This window comes from Herpailurus yagouaroundi, unplaced genomic scaffold (assembly GCF_014898765.1).
Source record: "Herpailurus yagouaroundi ecotype Mexico unplaced genomic scaffold, PumYag 29, whole genome shotgun sequence".
Lineage (NCBI taxonomy): Eukaryota > Metazoa > Chordata > Mammalia > Carnivora > Felidae > Herpailurus > Herpailurus yagouaroundi.
In genome coordinates, this window is record NW_024412377.1 from 41,166,601 (window position 1) to 41,184,435 (window position 17,835).

Consider the following 17,835-nt stretch of genomic DNA (forward strand, 5'->3'; position numbering starts at 1 on the left):
GTTTCACCAAACCAGGCCCCCTCACTGCCACCCGCAGAACAGCTCCTCTACTGTCTGCGCTGCCTCACAGGGGTACTGCGGCCCCTTGCAGGGCCGTCTCCAGCCTATCTTCTTCGGGCTCTGGGGCATCTGCTGAGATGACTCATTAGAATGGCCATGTCTCCCCTGCTGGAAGTGAAATCCTGTCCCTGGCCCAGCTGCACCAAAAAGTTATTGGGAAATACAAACTAGGTTGTAGCGGGCATAGATCACTTTTAAAAAATAACATTTATTGGATTTTTGGTTTGTTTGTTTTCTTAAATACAGAAGAGTATAAAGAAGAAAACAAAAAATGGCCTATAATCCCATCACTCAGAACTCCTGTTAACACTTAAAAACTAAAAGTAATACATGCACTTGATAAACAATACCAAACAGTACAGAAAGGTACAAAATGAAAAGTCTCCTCTTCTCAAAGGTAACCACCATCAACGGTTTCTTATATATTCTTCTGGACAGATTATTTTGTGCATATTGCAGCCTATACATGTATTGCATTTCAAAGTGATTTATATATACAAAAGGACCTTACTATGTGTATCCTCTCCTGTAGCTTGTTTTTCACACTCGGAATATCTGGGAGAGCTTTCCATAGCAATACTCAATTCTCCTTCATTCTTTTAAAAGAGCTGCATAATGTTGTATTAAATGAATGCACCAACATCTTTTTTAACTAGTGTCCTATTGTTGAAGAGGCCTGTAGGTTGTTGAATGGATCACATTTTAAATCAAGGCTGACTTGGTTTCCAGTTAATGGTTCCCAAGCCATGTAGTTCTCACAGTGAAATTAGGTAAGGAAACATCATAGGTTAGTCAACAAGTTTTTGAGATCATGAGAGAAGAGCAAAATTCTTTAAAGAAAAAGGATTGGAAAGTATTTGTGACCTATAGCAAAATTCATCTGTAGTGGAGAAAATGGAGAAAATGTTAGTTAAATTCTCTGGCCATGCCATTTCTCCAACAGACCACTCAAGATGGACTCGATTGGTTGATATCAACTTAGTGCGGTGCCACGCTTTGAAGCTGGACTCCTTTGGCCAGTTTATTGAATTGTTGCCCAGCCTGGAGTTTATTTCGCTAGACCAGATGTTTCGTGAGCCACCCAAAGTAAGTCACGTTTGTGGGATTTTTTATTTGTTTTAATACTCAAGGAAAAACACAAAACCTAAGTGCTTTTCTTTCTAATAATATGCCTTTACATTATAATTAGACTTTTTACTGCTAGCTTCAGTGAAGGCATAAAGGTTATAGTGTTACATGGTCCCTTGTTCTGGTAAGGGGTCTCCAGAGGAGGGGAAGGAAAATGTAAGTGGAAAGCTGTCTCCGTCAGTTCTACAAACAAGGTAAGGTAAAAGCAATGGTGGAAATTTGAGCCAAGCCAAATTTATTACTCAGTTAGTTGGGAGAATAAATCTTTACTTAGGAACCTCAAATATATGGGGTGCCTGGGTGTCTCAAGTAGGTTAGGTGCCTGACTCTTGATTTTGGCCCCAGGTCAAGATCTCGTGGTTTGTGAGATCGAGCCTCCCCCTGACCCCCAGTTGTGTCAGGCTCTGTGCTGATAGTATGGAACCTGCTTGAGATTCTCTCTCTTTTTCTCTCTTTGCCTCTCTCCCCGCTTGTACTCATGCTCTCTCTCAAAATAAATAAACATTAAAAAAAAAAAAAAAAGGAACCTCAGATATAAATAAGGATTAGGGATTTATTTTGGAAATGTTTTACTTTGCTGTTCTCTTTCCTGTGCATATCCTGAAAAATCTGAGATTGTCTAGTTGTTCAGAATGTTATTTTTAAACTACTTCACAAATAACACTTCATTCGCCCTATAATAAAAACTTGATGTTTCAACTAATTATCTTCTCTCTCCTCAGTTTTTTTTTTTCTCTTCTCAGTTCTTAATTTTTTTTTTTTTAATGTTTATTTATTTGAGAGAGACAGAGTGCAAACTGGGGAGGAGCAGAGAGAGAGGGAGACCCAGAATCCAAAGCAGGCTCCAGGCTCTGAGCTGTCAGCACAGAGCCCGACACGGGGCTCGAACCCACAAACCGTGAGATCATGACCTAAGCTGAAGTCTGATGCTTAACCAACTGAGCCACCCAGGAGCCCCTCTCCTCAGTTCTTAATGGTCACATTCCCACTGTTGGAAGCAGTACAATATAGTGGGGGGAGGCTCAGGATTTGAGGTTAGAATGTGGGGTTTCAGGTTGCAGCTATAGCACAGACCTCTTTCCACTGTGCATTTCATCACCTATAAATCCAGACTGAAAACACTTCGTCTTGCTTGCCTTTAATAAGGTCCTTTATGCATATGTGAAAGTCGTGCTATGTAAATATTCTTACATAAAGATGAATGTCAAAAATGAGGTGTTCTGTACTAACTTCAATGAACACGCATGTGGTTTCGTCTTGCCTTAGGGCTGTGCTCGAGTTGGTCTAAGTGCAGGCACAGGAATCGGGGTTTCCTCGGCCCTTGTTAGCAACCAGAACTCCAACAATGACAATGACAATAATGCCCAGAATAATGCCAACATCCACGATAACAATCACCATCATCCAGATGACTCCGATGAGGAGAACGACTTCCGGCCAGACCTGCAGCCAGGAGAGCAGCAGTTTGCAGCCGACGGTAACCCAGATCTTTTGTGAGCTCCAGACAGAAATGATTTTTACTTCGGATTATATTTCTCTGGCTGACCCTGTTCCGTTCCCTTCTTCCCCCGTTTCAGCTTGTCACTTTACACATTGTGGGGACCTGGGTGACGAGGCAGACGGGGTGGGTGGTGGATGAAATGTGCCTGTCTGCTTATTCGTTTCAAAGCCATGATGCCTCTCGTCCGTAAAATCTGTAAGGGTGCATACAGAATGGGAAGGACGCATCAATGCTGTGGAATTTGGGTACAGTGAGCCTTAGAGGCCTGGCTTAACTGAAATTTAACTTTCAGGATTTGGGCAAAAGAGCATCCCATTCTATCTCCCTGACCGATAAATAGGTAAATTGAATTTCATTGTGGAGACTATTTTTGGATGTTCCTAGATCTGACAAAAATGAATACCAGTCACGTGCTAGATATTGTGTCGGGCACCTCTCACTTGCCTTTCGTCATTAAGTCTCAACAGCCACCCAACATATTAGGTACCTGAGCTAATAAAGACCTGTTGGATTCACTTACGTAATTATCCATGCAGCTCTTCAGTATTGACTAAACACCTGCTGTGTCCAGCCCCTGTGTTCTTAGGCTTCGTCTGCCCCTCTGTTGGTGAGTGAGGATGGAGGGAAGTTGTGTTCTTACCGTGTTTTCCAGTTTCCCGGTTGACCCTCAAGAACTGGAAAAAGAATCTCTCCATGCCATCTTGTTAGCGTTGTCCTTTTGCTCATTTTCTTGGACACAGTAATTAATGAGAAATAGGGTGCCCCGAGGTTCTGTAAGTGCTTTCATCATGAAAGCACACTGTGTGTTGAGCACGCTTCCCTTTGGGATTGCTCCAAGAATATAGGTCCCGACTGAAGAGTCATCTGTAGGCATTGTCTTCACTTTCTCACCGCACATGTTTTCTGCAGAACTCTCCATTTTGGCTCTCGGTGAAGTCATCAGTGGCTCTGTTAAGAAAGATGATGGTCATTTCTCCACTTGCATCTTATTTAACATCTCAGCAGCATTTGTCATTCTTGTCCACTGGTACCTTCCTGAGATAACTCTTGGCATCTCTGAAACCATCTTCCTGGTTTTCCTAGTGTCTCACTGGACGTGTCTGTTCAGTTTCCTTTGCCTGCAGCACCTTCTCTATTCTACTTTGACTCTCCATCTGTCTGTCTCTCTCTACACATTTTCTCTAGATGAGCTCACTCACCCCCAGCTTCGGTACCAACTATATGCTAACGAATTCCTAACCTTTATTTCTAGCTTCAATCTTCTTACTTCTTGAGGTAATTTACAGTTATGTACAACTTTATCTTTTTTATTTCTACATGAGTACTTTTAGGAATTTTAAACTTAGGGTTAAATCTCTCCCCTGACATCCTCCCCGCAAAATACAAAAACAAAAGTGCAGAGTCAGCAGGTGCCAGGACTGAAGGAGGGAGAGTGAGGTCAGGTATTGTCTCTTTGCCTTCTTGTCCCTAAGTACCATCACATAGCACCATGAGGACCTGGACTTCAGAGGACACAGACCATCCATGAGAAACTGTTACAGCAACCGCAGTGCAGACCTACCCAAATCCTAGGGACCCCATTGTGGTTGGAGTGGATGCACTGGACAGATGATAGTCTCCAGGAAGTTACATGGCCAGAGGCTTCTCAGTACAGAATGGAGAATGCCTTCCATTATGAAATCACATATTGGTGCAGCAGAGATCAAAACGTGTGCAAGAACACTGTATTTGGTTCATGAGAGAGCAGTGGAACCTTACATCTGAAACTAAGATCTCAGGAGATGAGACACTTGCATACAGACCACATTTTGAGGTATAGTGTTGTCAGGTACTCTATCTTCAAATGCCATGAAAGGCTAAGAAGCAAAAGGAATGAATACAGAAATGCCGAGATTGAAGAATCAAACAGTTTCAACCAGAGGAAGGCTAGGAACACCAAAGATGATGGCAGCACTTGTAGAGAAATGCTGATGGTCATATACATTGGTTCCACACATCTCTCTGAGTTGGCAAAATATTTATTTGTATTTGTTACTATATTATTTACCAGTTTGATTCTTTTAAGTAAGAAATAAGGAGCTGGGATGTGACTTTTGATCAAAACCAGAAGTGGAAAGATTCCAAATAAAAAGGAAGTGAAGAAAAAAATAATTTAAATAGCAGTACAAGGAGTGGGACTTAGCATTTGTTGAAATGACTGACATTGATGCTTCTACTCTACATGCGAACTTAACAGTAGCTTAAAAATTACTTGAGTTTTGAAAGTGGTATTGACATGTTGATTTAACTCAATTTACAATTTGAAAAGTCTTCATGCATGGGCCACTACTTGGTTTTTGGAACAACCCCAGAATGAAGCAGAGGCCCCCACTCTTTATTGTGGTATTTAAACTTCATCAGCTTGCATGGAGTAGCAGAGTTTAAAAGAAGGGCATTGTAGAATTTTAAAAGCCATTTAATTTGCATAAGTTAAGTGTCTTTGTTTATAAACTCCTATAATCCTGTTTTTCAGTGAACATTATCATTAAGGTGATGTAGGGCTTCAGAAAATGATTTTATTGCTTGTAGAGTACTGTATTGATTGATCAGAACATTATAATTTGATAAGAATATTATTCTTGTATTTGCGCTTCCAAAATTCTTAAGATTTAGAATGCTTTATTATGGGCTAGTTATGTTAATTGAAAATGTAAGTTCATTACCTGCATTTTACAACACTCTAAAACAGGAGTAGGTGTCCATATTTTAGTAATTTGCCTAACATAAAATTACCATGTGTCAAAATCATGCTTCTGTAATTGCTAACACATGTTGCCAAATTGCTTTAATATAATTACCTTTGAAGTAATTATAACCACAAAGCATAGTTTTACCTATATATGATTTTACCAAATTTCTATCTTGATTTAACACATAAATCCCAGGTACTTACCTACTTTTAAAAATTGTGTACCCTGCTCCCTTCCTTCACCACTGCCCTCTGCCCTCCATTAACCTAAATTAATCTAAGTGAAACTGTTCTGCTGCCTTTGTTTTTGGCAGTGGTTCTCAAACCTTAGTGCATCAGGATTACCTGGAAGACTTGTCAGAACACAGGTTGCTGGGCTTAGCCTTCAGAGGGTCCAAGCTAGTAGGGCTGGGTGGGGCCAGATAACTTTCATTTTTAACAAGTTCCCGAGTGATGCTAATGCTGCTGGTCTGGAGCCGCCGTTTGAGAATGAGAACCATTAATTTTCGGAAAATCCTTATATTTGAAGCCCGAGAATGAGCTACAATGTTAAAAAAAAAAAAAAAAAATCACAGTAAATGCATTTTATTTTATATTTTGGGCAGATAACTGTTAACCACTAAATAATATTTCTAATACTAGAAATGGTTACATATAAAATCATTTTGTTAAAAGGCAGTGAGTTCTCCTTTATTTTTACAACATTTAATAAAGGTTATAAATTTCTAATCAGGTTTTATATAAAAGAGACCAGTTATATATCTGTAAAAACAGCTCAGATCCGTTAAGGTTTATGACTATGTTTTGTAACAGGATTTTTTACAACCGAGATAACGTTTCAGCTGAACAAAACGTTTGGTAAACGTTGATATTTGATTAAAAGATTGCTTACATAATTTCTGTAAGTTAAAATCATTCTGAAAAAAATGTACTGCCCTGATGATAAAATATCATGACACAAAAGCATCTAAACCAAGAATCATGTCCTCTCTTTTCTTTATCACCACCTCCTTGCTCTCTATGACAAGGACTTGTTACTGTCTTCTAAAAGTCTCCCCATTTGTTCTCCATTCTCCTTGCCCATTGTACCACCACTGTGCCACATCAGGCGTTAATACCTCTCAGACTGGTCTCCCTGCTTTCTCTATTGATCAGCTAAAATTAAGTCTTAGAGCAGCAAGGGCAGTCTTGTTAGAACATAACCAGACAGGGCGCCTCGGTGGCTCATTCAGTTAAGCGTACGACTTTGACTTGGGCTCAGGTCATGATCTCACGGCTTGTGAGTTCGAGTCCCGCGTTGGGCTCTGTGCTGACAGCTCGGAGCCCGGAGCCTGCTTTGGATTCTGTGTCCTTCTCTCTCTGCCCCTCCCCCACTTGTGCTCTGTCTCTCTCTATCAAAAATAAATAAATGTAAAAAAAAAAAAAACATTTACCAGGCGACATGGCTCCCTTTCTTCAGACTTTCTAGTAGCTTCCTATTGCCTTAGGAAAAAAATCCAGTTTCTTGATTTGGGCCATAAAACCCTACGTGATCTGGCCTGTCCTCACCTCGTGCTGCTCCCCACCTCACCCACCACACTTGTTGTGAGCCAGGCTCGCACCTCCTGTTACACTAACTGCTGCCTCTCAGGATGGCCCTCCCTCCATCTTTGCATGGCTGGTTCCTTCTTGGTATTAGGTCTTAGTTTAAATGTTAATCTCAGAGATATCTTTCCGTACCACCTTTTTATTAATTAAGTTACAATTGGCATGGTAGCTTCAGGTGTACCACATGATGATACTTACAAATATGTTGTGAAATGATCACCACAATAAGTCTAGTAGACATCTGCCACCATACATCGTTACAGCCTTTTTTCTTGTGACGAGAAATGCTAGGATCTACTCTGTCAGTGACTTTGACATATGCAGTACAGTATTAGCTGTAGCCACCATGCTGTACGTTGGTCACATCCTCATGACTTGCTGTCAGGAGTTTGTACCTGCTGACGAACTTTCCACCTTAAGTAGCCACCAATTTATTCTCTTTTGTTACATTAAATATTACTATCAGATCTCTTTATTATTGTTTATTAATAGTTCTTCCTTTCCCCAATTGGAGTAACCTCCATGAGAATAGAGATCTTGAATATAATCACTGTTTCTTCGCACCTGGGAACAGTAGCACGTTGTGGTAGATGCTTAATAAATACTCAAATGAATGAAGGTCATGAAAGAAATTAAGTATAAAGTAACTTTTGGATATGATATTAAACACCTAAAAAGCTGTTGCTTAGCAGCTTTGGAAAACCTTATCACATGGACATAGGAATGTACTTCTGCTCTGATGGTTCACCTCTGTCTGGGAGAAATAATTGTAAGCTTTTCAGTGAGCCTTTCTAAGCTTTTCACAGTTTGGGGCCCAGGCTGCCTGTTTAGCCTTGTTTGTTCTTACACCCTCATCTCAACACAAACACTTTTTCTTTTTTATCACTGGGATACTTACTCTCCAGGAAAATGTAACCTGCATCCTGGTGTATAGGAAGTATCACTTCATATCAGTGAAAAACTTCCCTGCCCACCAGGAAAACCAGTTGTTCCTTTTTTTGTCATTATTCCCCTTGCAGTTGGACTTTTTTAGCACTTAGCAAGTCTCTTCTGACCTTATTCTGCATTTCTGACATCTCTGTTAGAATGTGTGCATTCTCTTTGAGAGCAGGGACTATAAATTCTCCATTTACTCACTGTCCATATATTGTAGGTTCAGGAAACACCTCAGTTCAAATCCTAGCAGACTACTAACCTTTTCCTTAACTGTGCATACAGGAGACTAATAATAGTGCCCTTACAAGATTGCTTTAAGAAATAAGTAAGGTTAGAGTATGGACACGTTGATTACCAACTGCTGTTCATAATTGCTCATAAATGAGGAAAATCGATTGGTCTTTTATCATGACAGGTTTGTATGCAAGGTCAGCCCACCTTTGGGCACTAAATGAAATGTAGAATATTGAGGGCTAGAGCTGGGCAGGAATTGGAGATGGGGGACCGAACATAGTGGGGGGAATGTGTTTTAGTGTATATTAAAGACCAAAGCAAATCCCACTGTCCCCATAAAATCTCAGATTTCACTGTTGTATATTCCAGAGACACCTAGCTGAATGGTGTCTTCTGTCATAATCCTATTTTGCCTTGTTTGTTGACTGTATGAGTTTGTCTTGTCTACCTAAGTAGATTGTTTAGTTCTTTCAGGAACAGGATCTTGTTTTCTCTTTGTTGGTTTGTTCATTTCACCCAGATGGTTGGTTGGTTGGTTGGTTGATTGATTTGCCAGCCATAGTCATTGAGCACCCCTAGGTACTGAGGATACAGTGACGAACAGGGTGGACACAGTCTCTGCTGCCCTGTGTCGTGGCCGAGCTGTAATGTGAAGGATGGTACTGCTGTTATCCTGACTCAATCTGAGATCAGGCATACAGGCTTAGGCTGTAAGAGGGCACTAGATGGATGGCCTTGAATGCTGACTTGAGGGATTTGAATTTAATCTTGTAAAAAGCTGGCAAAGCCAGGAATTCTTTTATTTAGGGTCCTCTTGGAAAAGTGACCATTTTATCTTCAGAGGATAAACTGATTGAGGTTATCGGTCTGAAACTGCGCTCGTCTTCTGGGACAATGTAAATAAAATCACACATTCTCATTCACGTATAGGCATTAGTAACTGCCACGAATTCTTTGATGCCAAACATCTGAGTGGTACTAAAATTTCAAAGTGCACTTAGTTTATTTGTTGGTAATCCTTGTCACGTGTTAGCCAAAAATGATACCACAGCCTCCAGAGAGTAGGAGAGGACACGTACAGTTTGAGCGTGCTTGCCCAGTACGTCGTGGTTTTTTATAAGCAAGTACTATCATTGCTTATAAAATGATCATAAGGCTTCCGGTAGCTGGCACACAGCTGCCTCATAGAGCCATTCCTGTCAACCTCTTCAGGAATGAACGTGGTGCTTTTCTTCTGCCGGCTGTGTGCCGTTCTCCCTGCTCTCGTCCTCCGGTGATGGACTTGCTCCCCCACGTGCTCCTTTCCCATCGTGATTTCCTGTCCCATGGAATAACTGAGTGCTCCTTGTTCACGTCGGTCTCACGAAGCCCAGTTACAGGCTGTCCTTCCCGAGTGGGCCTAATAATCACAGGGCCGTTCATTTCTCTGGGGTGCCCCAGACTTGCCTGCTGTGGTGGTTTTTGTAGACCTCTCCTGTTTCACTTTGTGTTTATTTTTGTTAAAGCATTGAATGAGATGGAAGACATGGTGCCAGAAGACGGAGAGGTGGTGGCTGTGAGCGGACGGGAGACGGCAGCTCGCAGTCAGGCGGTCATCCCTGTGGATGTTGACGAGGAGCAAGCAGGTAATCCTGCGACTCCCATATTCATGGTTATGAAAACGCAGGCCTGACTCTAATGAAAGTAAAGCACTCAGCGTGATTTGCTTTTTAATATTGTAGCTAGCGATGTGTTATATGCTATTTATTATTGAGGCCTGCCTGTGTTAGAGTGGTAGTCTTGCTGCACATTTATGTATCTTACTAAGGTCTGGTTAGTTATTTTGTGTAACTGTGGTAACAACTCCTCTTTCTATATTGGTGTTCACACATGCGTGTTTATGTAGAAAGACAGCCCTCAAATTGTGATGGAGAAAGTAAATGACCTGATTAAGTATTTTGCTTGTTCTCTCTCTCCCTTCTTTTGGTGGGGAGGAGCAGGAGTGGAGAGGTTGACCCAGTTTAGTTAACAGAGCAAGATCTAGTCTCCATTTGCCATTGGGTGACTTATGGCAGGCCATAGAGTCATAAGGCCCCAGAAGATGACCTTATACAACCCTGCATTTTACAGGTGGAGAAACTAATAGTGTTTCAGAATGAATTTGCATAACTTGTTTAAGACCACTCCCCCGGTCATCAGGGGACAGAACTGAAATTACAGCTCAAATTTTTGCACTCCTGGTCTGTTGGAATGCCACCTTGTCTTTGAATTGAAAATATTTTAACTGTCCTTGTTTTAAGTGTCTTACAGATGCAGTCACTTATTCAACAAATATTAACTGAGTATTACTCTGGGCCAGGCATTGTACAGTGTAACAGGAACAAGACAGGCAAGGTTCCTTGGAGCTTACATTTTATCGGTGGAGTGAACTTAAGTCATTTTTCAGAGAGAATTGGGTCATGAGAACTAAACGTTTTTAAGGTATACTACCAAACAGAGAAAACATTTTTTCCATAAATGCAGATACTCAAATAACCCAACCGTAACATGCATCGAGCCTTTCAAGAACATACCTGATATATCCAGTGAGATAGTGTGATGCTCAGTTAAAGAAGGCAGAGACTTCTCACCAGTCCTGTAGGTGTCTGAGGTTCGGCCTCATTTCCTTTGTCTTCATTCATACATTTGCAAAATTGGGAGAATAGCCTATTTTTTCAATAGGATTGTTTTTAGGATGATTTATGTGACTTTTTCAAATAGTGAAGGTCCTGAAGGGGGCTGCTGTACGATCTTCTGTCTTGATCTGCCTTTAGAAATGCATACTGTTGGTTGGCATATTAATCATACTCAAGGTTTTCATAATGCTTTAAATTTTAAAGTGCTTCCCAGTATCTTATCCAAGCGTATATTCCATTAATGTGAGTGGTAAGAGAGGCTACTTAGAGCCATAGCATCTCCGTGAGTCCAGATCCTTGGAAACAGTACTTAAAGTGACAGCCTTTCTTCTTGGCAAAAAGTAACTGTTCGGCCTGTGCTTTTTTGTTTTAGGACCCAGTGGTCTTCAGCGTGTCGTAAAACCAACCCCAATTACTGTTCATGATTCAGAGAGTGATGATGAGGAAGACAGTCTAGAACTTCAAGAAGTCTGGATTCCTAAGAATGGTGCTCGGCGTTACTCTGAGCGTGAAGAAAAATCTGGAGAGTCCGTGCAGTCCAGGGAATTGTCAGGTGAGAGATGTTGTCTTGCCGGGACCTGTTAGTGGGAGTCATCAAGAGAATTGACAGACACACTTGACCTTTATATAATGTGTCCTTACCACAACTTGTGGTGCAGTGAACATATCCTTACGGAATGTGACAGGAGGTGAGAAGAGCAGTAGCCCAAGGGGGAGGGGAATCTGGGTGATGCTCTCGAGGGCAGGTGTAGCACAACAAAAATATTCTGGAATCAAGGCTCAGGGAAGAAAAGACGTGAGGATTACTTCCACAGTAGAGACTTTGTGGCATCAGGGTACCAGGGATTAGTGAGAGGCCTGGGCCTCACATGGGGGATGACCCCTGAGGCATCCAGAACAGTGAGGAGACAGCCACTCCCCAGTTGACAGTCTGTCCAGGTGTGCTTAGTGAATGTTGGTGGCTAGTTTGGTGCTTGAGGGAGTCCTGAAGTGTGTTCTTACAATCCCTGCCTCCCTTTGTATCTTAGTCAACAGCCTGCTACCCTTTTTCCTCACCAAGAAACTATAATTGTCTTAACCTTCAGTTCACTCTTCTTCCTTGTCTCTCCTTCCCTTCTGTTTCTCAGAACCACATGCTTACCACTACGAGAAAGGATGAGGTTTTTACAAATTGTCCACTAATTTCCCTTGGGTACCCTACACCTTAATGTGTTTGAGTGCTCAGTATACATTTAACACTGAACCGGGAATATATACACACTTCTGTGTGGAAAGCTCGGTTCTTTAGACTTGGAATCGTTTACTAACCAATGACTGATTACTCAATTCTCATTTTGTTCCTTTACAGAAATTCGGGTATCTTCACACTGTGGTTGAAAGGGGCTTTTACAGAAACTCAAATTTAGGAAAAGGAATGTGACCAGCTAATGTTTCCTAGAAAGTTCAGTTTCTGAATTTAGGAACTAGATCTTCTGTCAGCCAGACAAAATCTTATTGAAGTATTCTTTTATGTACTCATTGAGCCTTACTGTGCCCCAGGTACTATGTTAAGTGCAGTGAGGGATGCAGAGATGAAGACGTCATGACCCCTCTCTCTCTAGGGCACCTCTAGTCTGGTCGAAGAATTGGGTCAGAAATCTAAACAGTAATATTACAGGGCATATACTACGGGGCTTTGGGTAGGGGTGCAGAAGAGATCGGACAGAGGTGAAGGCTGAAGAACTGGTGAGAACAAAGGCCCTGAGGTAGTAAGGCAGGGTAGGTTGAGAGACAGGTTTGGGCTATAGCGTGTAGAGTGTATATAGAGGGGACGAAACCAGTAGGGTAGTTTGGCATTAGATCATGATGGGCCTTGGAGGCTGAACTGAGGAGAATAAACCAGGTAGGCAGTAGAGACCACAGGGAGTTTTTTGAGCAGCTGAGTGATGTCACCATTATGCTCTAGGAAAACTAGTGTACGTTGTTTCCTGTTCCAGATTTACTCTTGCCTTTTGTCCAGAATTTGTACTGAAATCTTTTCTTTTCCTCGGGCCGTTCTTCTTTTTCTGTAAGCAGTAAGTGGAAAAGGCAAGACTCCACTTCGAAAGAGGTACAGCTCCCATCAGATGGGCCAGTCGAAGCAGTGTCCCCTCGAGGAAAGCAGCTGTGAGAAAGGCTGTCAGGTCACCAGTGAGCAGATCAAAGCCGATATGAAAGCAGCTAGGGATATTCCTGAAAAGAAAAAAAACAAGGATGTGTATCCCAGCTGCAGCAGCGCCACCGCCAGCACAGCGGGAGCCTCCAGCTCACACAGCACTGCTTCTCAAAGCCCCGACTTTGTAAGGACGGTGAACAGCGGCGGCTCTTCCGAGCCTAGCCCTTCAGAAGTGGATGTGTCCAGGCAGTGTGTCTGCTCCCCCGGTGGGTCAGAGGACTCTGAGGCCATGGAGGAGGGAGATGCAGAGAGTTCTGTCTGCCCCAGATGCTGCTGTCACAGGCCCCAGGAACCCCAAAGGAGAACTAGCAGGTGTTCTGATGAGGAACGTCCTTCAACCAGCCGAGCCTGTGTTGTGAATGGCCCGGATGGTACGAGATCCGCCTTTTCCTTTAGGACTCTGCCACAAGGGGGGTCTTCAGGCCCAGCACATGATGAGAGGACTAATGGGAGTGGCTCTGGGGCTACAGGTGAGGACAGGAGGGGGAGCTCCCAGCCTGAGAGCTGTGACGTGCAGTCTAATGAAGACTACCCTCGGAGGCCCCTAACAAGGGCGAGGAGCAGACTCTCCCATGTACCGCTGGTATCTGAGTCAGGTATGACAATGCTGCCAGGATTAGCGACTGCAGGTTAGGCCTTGACAAGGGCACGAGCTCATTCTATACGTTTTCTTGCCTAAAGCCAGTTTGGCGGATTGAATTGTGTGTTGGGGGATCTGTGATCAATCATGCAGAGTTCGAACTAATTTTCAGCGGTGGGGGGTGGGGGCGGGGGTGGAGGGAGGTGTGTAAAAGAGCTTTGTAAAACATCCACCCCAGGAAAACTCAAATAGTCAAGCCACTAAGAGAGATATAATTGTGTGTATATTGACCCTAAATACAGTACTGATGCTGATGTCTAAGTCCCGTGTAACTCTGCTCCCATCCCACACTGAGGGGAGTCGTAACCCTCAGTGAAACTTTAAACCTTAGCCAAAGGGTGAGGACCTCAAGTTGCCGGGGCTGGGGAACGTAACATAGGGGTTTGCCCCTCTGTCTGCCTCTGCAGTACTTAGTAGTTTTTCCTGAAATCTAGTTTTGCTTCCAGGTAGGTTTGCCAAGAGATGAGCAGGTAAGTGGGTAATGTAGCTGAGAATTCTTTTTGGTGAAAATACACTGAAAACATATGTATATGTATGTATGTGTGTAATTTCATTGATATTTATGATGTATATGTCAAGGCATTGGGTTGGGTGGGGTAAGCACATTTCTCAACCATAGTTTTTATTTCTGACCTTATTTTTAAGTAATCTCTCCTGCTTTTATTAAGTCATGAATAGCTATCAATGAATAATAATATATTTTAATTAATTTTTTCCAGGTCTCCCTCACTTTTAAAATCTTAAAATCCGCTCCAGAATGTAGTTAGGGTGTTTTTGTTTACCAAATAGAACTGAGCTTATCAAATCATGTGGAGCTAAACTAGAAAAAAAAAAAAAAAACTTCCATAAGATAAACATGAGATCTTCCTTCACTATGTGCTAATCATCATAGTAGCATAAACTCATAATTAAATGTAAGTTCTACTTCAATATTTCACTACGGTTTACAGACACTAGTTCTGGCGTACGACGAAAATACTTCCCCAAGCTGGAATTTCAAGTGTTTTATCATATCGGTTTTTTTTTTTTTTAATGCATAACGTAAAATTCACCATTTTAACCATTTTGAAGTATACATTTCTTTGGCAGTAAATACATTCACATTGTTTTGCAACCATCACCACCATGTATCTGAACGTTTTCATCCTCCCAAGTGGAAACTGTGTGCCCATTAAACGGAAACTCCCCATGACGATGCCTTTTGTTGCATGGTTTTTCATGGTTGTAAAGTCACATCTACAAGTTTCCCCTTTCTGATTTCTTTATTTTTCTGCTGTGGAAGACCTTCCTTGAATATGCCTCCAGTCATTGTTTACATCTGATTTGTTTTTCATTTGTTTATTTTAGCTCTTTACTTTAACCTGCAGGCGGTGAGCTTTATTTTTTTTATTCCAAATTGTCACTAAGTTATTTCAGTACTATTCATTGACCTCCATTCTCATTCTTTTGAGATGCTTTTTTATCACGTACTTTACATATACTTAGGTTTATCTCTGGCCATTCTGTTCTGTTCCCATGTTCTGTCCTCTTTCATTCTTCTTCTTCAAAATTTCCTTGGCTAGTCATGCATGTCTCATTCATTTTTATGGTTGTATTTTATAATGATTTTGTCAGGCTCCACAAGCAAATCTTGGTTTTTGTTTAGAATTCCATTACATCGATCTACTGAAAAGATAATTGTCATTTTTACAGCATGGAGTCTTCCCACTTAGGGACTGTTCTGTCTCCCATTTTGTCTTTTGTCCCTGAGTAAACTTTTCAGTTGCTGCTGTTTTGGGGGGTTTTGTTTTGTTTTTATTTTTAATGTAAATCATTCATGTTCTGTTACCCTCTTTACCATTTCCTTCGGACTTGTTTCAGGACTAGAACTTGTCTTAGCTGAAATCATTCTCTAGAAATAAAAAAAAAATCTCATTTTTACTTTTTTAGGTAAATTACATCTGTTTTCTTGTGTGTTTTTTTTTCAATTTGAGAAGGCTTCTAATGTGTGTGTAGCTGATCGTACAGTAGATATATGATTTCCTCATTTTTTTAAACAGTACAAATGTCCATTTACATTCAGTAACAGCTTTTCTAGAGAAATGTCAAAGTGCTAATTTTAGTATTATCTGGATCTCATTTGGAAAGAACAAGTTATTTGAGTGGCTTTCAACTTGCTATTTTTGATCCAGCATGTTTTTGATATCTGTTGGCCATTCCGCTCTTCAGAGTTTTAAGGAGAAAAATACAGACTAATAAAAACATACTTGATCGAGTGTTATGGATTTTTTAATATCACTTTATCAAAGAAAATGTTTGAGCTTTTACTTTGGTTTTCTTATGTAGTGTTAAAACTCTGTTAGAAGCTAACGTAGTTATGTCGTGAATTCTTATTTTCGGAATAAATGACTGTAAGTTGCTCTTTGTATCCTCACTGTATACTTCATAAAATAAATATCACAAAAATAACTAATTGGATTGTCAAAGAATAGCATTTAAGATTAATATGGTATGGTTCTCATAAATACTAACCTCTTTCCCTGACATCCCAAGACTGAATTGGTTTGTTTTCTGTATTTCTGTAGCATCTTTTACGCCAATGTTAACTATACTGTGTCATAATTCTGTGTTTTACTGTCTGTCTTTCCAATAGACTGAGCTCCATGAGGGCAGGGAGAGTGTCTTCTTGTTTGCAATTTTATTCCCAATTTCTAGCATTGTGTGTTACATGGTTTGGGGCTCAGTGAATAATTGTCAACTTAATAAGTGGTAGGAACCAACATATGAGGTATGTTGATGCTGGTGGATGTATGAAATCACTATGAATTGTTCCTAAACAAAGAGGGAAGCATGAGAAGAAAAAAAAAAAAATGACAAATTCTTTTTTTCTCTTACCATGGGAAGGAAGCCTTTGTTTTTGATGCTTATCTACATATAAAGTGTGACTCAGTTTTGTAACTTTTCTTAGAAAATATGAACTGCCAATTTGGGCACCTTGGAGAGCAGGAAATTTAACCTTGAACCCCATGTTCTGATCAATTAAAGGGGAGAGGAAAGAGAGCAATCCAGGAAGGTGAAAAGTTTGAAAATCAGATCATGAAAAGAGAATGCTAAGAGAAGATTCTACTTTCAAAATTGTCCTGAAGGAATGGAAACAGACTTTTTTTTGGTTTTTGTTTTCATTTTTGGGGTACTGGGAGACAAACCAGTTCCTATTATTGGTTATGAATTTTGTCTGCCATGTGACATGTGCTGCGTTTAGCAGGTTCCTTGTCAATAAAGATGAGATTTTACGTGACGTTCCTTCAGGAATACTGTGGAAGAAGGCCTTTAGTGGGTTAGCTAGATCAGTAGTCCTCATCTTTTTTCTGAAACCCCAGGGTTTTGTTTGGGTTCAGGGTCTTTAGCAGAAGATTGATGGGTAGAACTTTGAGGCTCCCTTTTAGGTTTCACCAAGAGCAGCTGCTTCCAGTGGGTTTGCATAGTAAGATTTCCCAAAGATTTCAGATGGTGGAGGAAAGGTTCTGGTGTGTAAAAAGAAAAGCACTTAGATTAGATCTCTAGAGTCGTCTCTAACCCAAGCCTCTGGGAATTTGCAGTATTTGCACGTTGTTTCCCTGTCTTTCTTGCTAACCGTTGACGTTTGAGGTTACAGAAGTACCAAGTAGGATGAAAGCAGTGTGGTGAGATTTAATTCATGAAGATCAACCTAATTGCATGCAGTAAATGCTCTGCTACAGAATGCTTATCAAAAATGAGGACGGTGATTTTTTTTAGTGTCTTGTCTTAGAATATATATGTGCTTGTTAAAGTTTTAGAGATGAATTTAGACCTTGCATTTAGATAAAATCAAGATAAAATCAAGATAACACTTGCTTTCATAATTAAACTATCATGTGTTACAACAACACTAGTAAATGAGTCAGGGCCTTACTAAGAAGGATCTGGCAGATAAATGAGACCACAGGTTTTCTAGCATAGTGACGAGCACTAGATGGCCTGGCATTGCCTCCTGCTTCCACCCTTCCATGGTGGCAGGCTCTTCTGGTGTCCCATGTCTCTATTTCCTCGTGTGTAAAACAGGGAGAATAATCTCTCTCAGAGGGCTGTTTTAAGGATTAAATTAGTTAATACAAGTAAAACGCTTAGAAAAGTGCCTGACACACAGTAAGTGCTCAGTAAATATTTGCCATT

The 17,835-nt window shown here is 41.0% G+C and overlaps 1 protein-coding gene across 7 annotated transcripts in view; it reads left to right on the forward strand.

Annotated features, from left to right (window-relative positions):
- FBXO38 (F-box protein 38) overlaps positions 1-17,835 on the forward strand; it is a 56,837-nt gene that overhangs the window by 30,116 nt on the left and 8,886 nt on the right. For 5 of the 7 annotated variants that reach the window (XM_040496935.1, XM_040496947.1, XM_040496926.1 and 2 more), the window contains 5 exons: positions 1,004-1,146; positions 2,455-2,665; positions 9,680-9,799; positions 11,202-11,381; positions 12,884-13,618. In XM_040496935.1, coding sequence (XP_040352869.1) covers positions 1,004-1,146; positions 2,455-2,665; positions 9,680-9,799; positions 11,202-11,381; positions 12,884-13,618 — 1,389 coding nt within the window. The remainder of the gene's footprint in view (positions 1-1,003; positions 1,147-2,454; positions 2,666-9,679; positions 9,800-11,201; positions 11,382-12,883; positions 13,619-17,835) is intronic. The other 2 variants (XM_040496965.1, XM_040496980.1) reach the window with 2 other exon arrangements.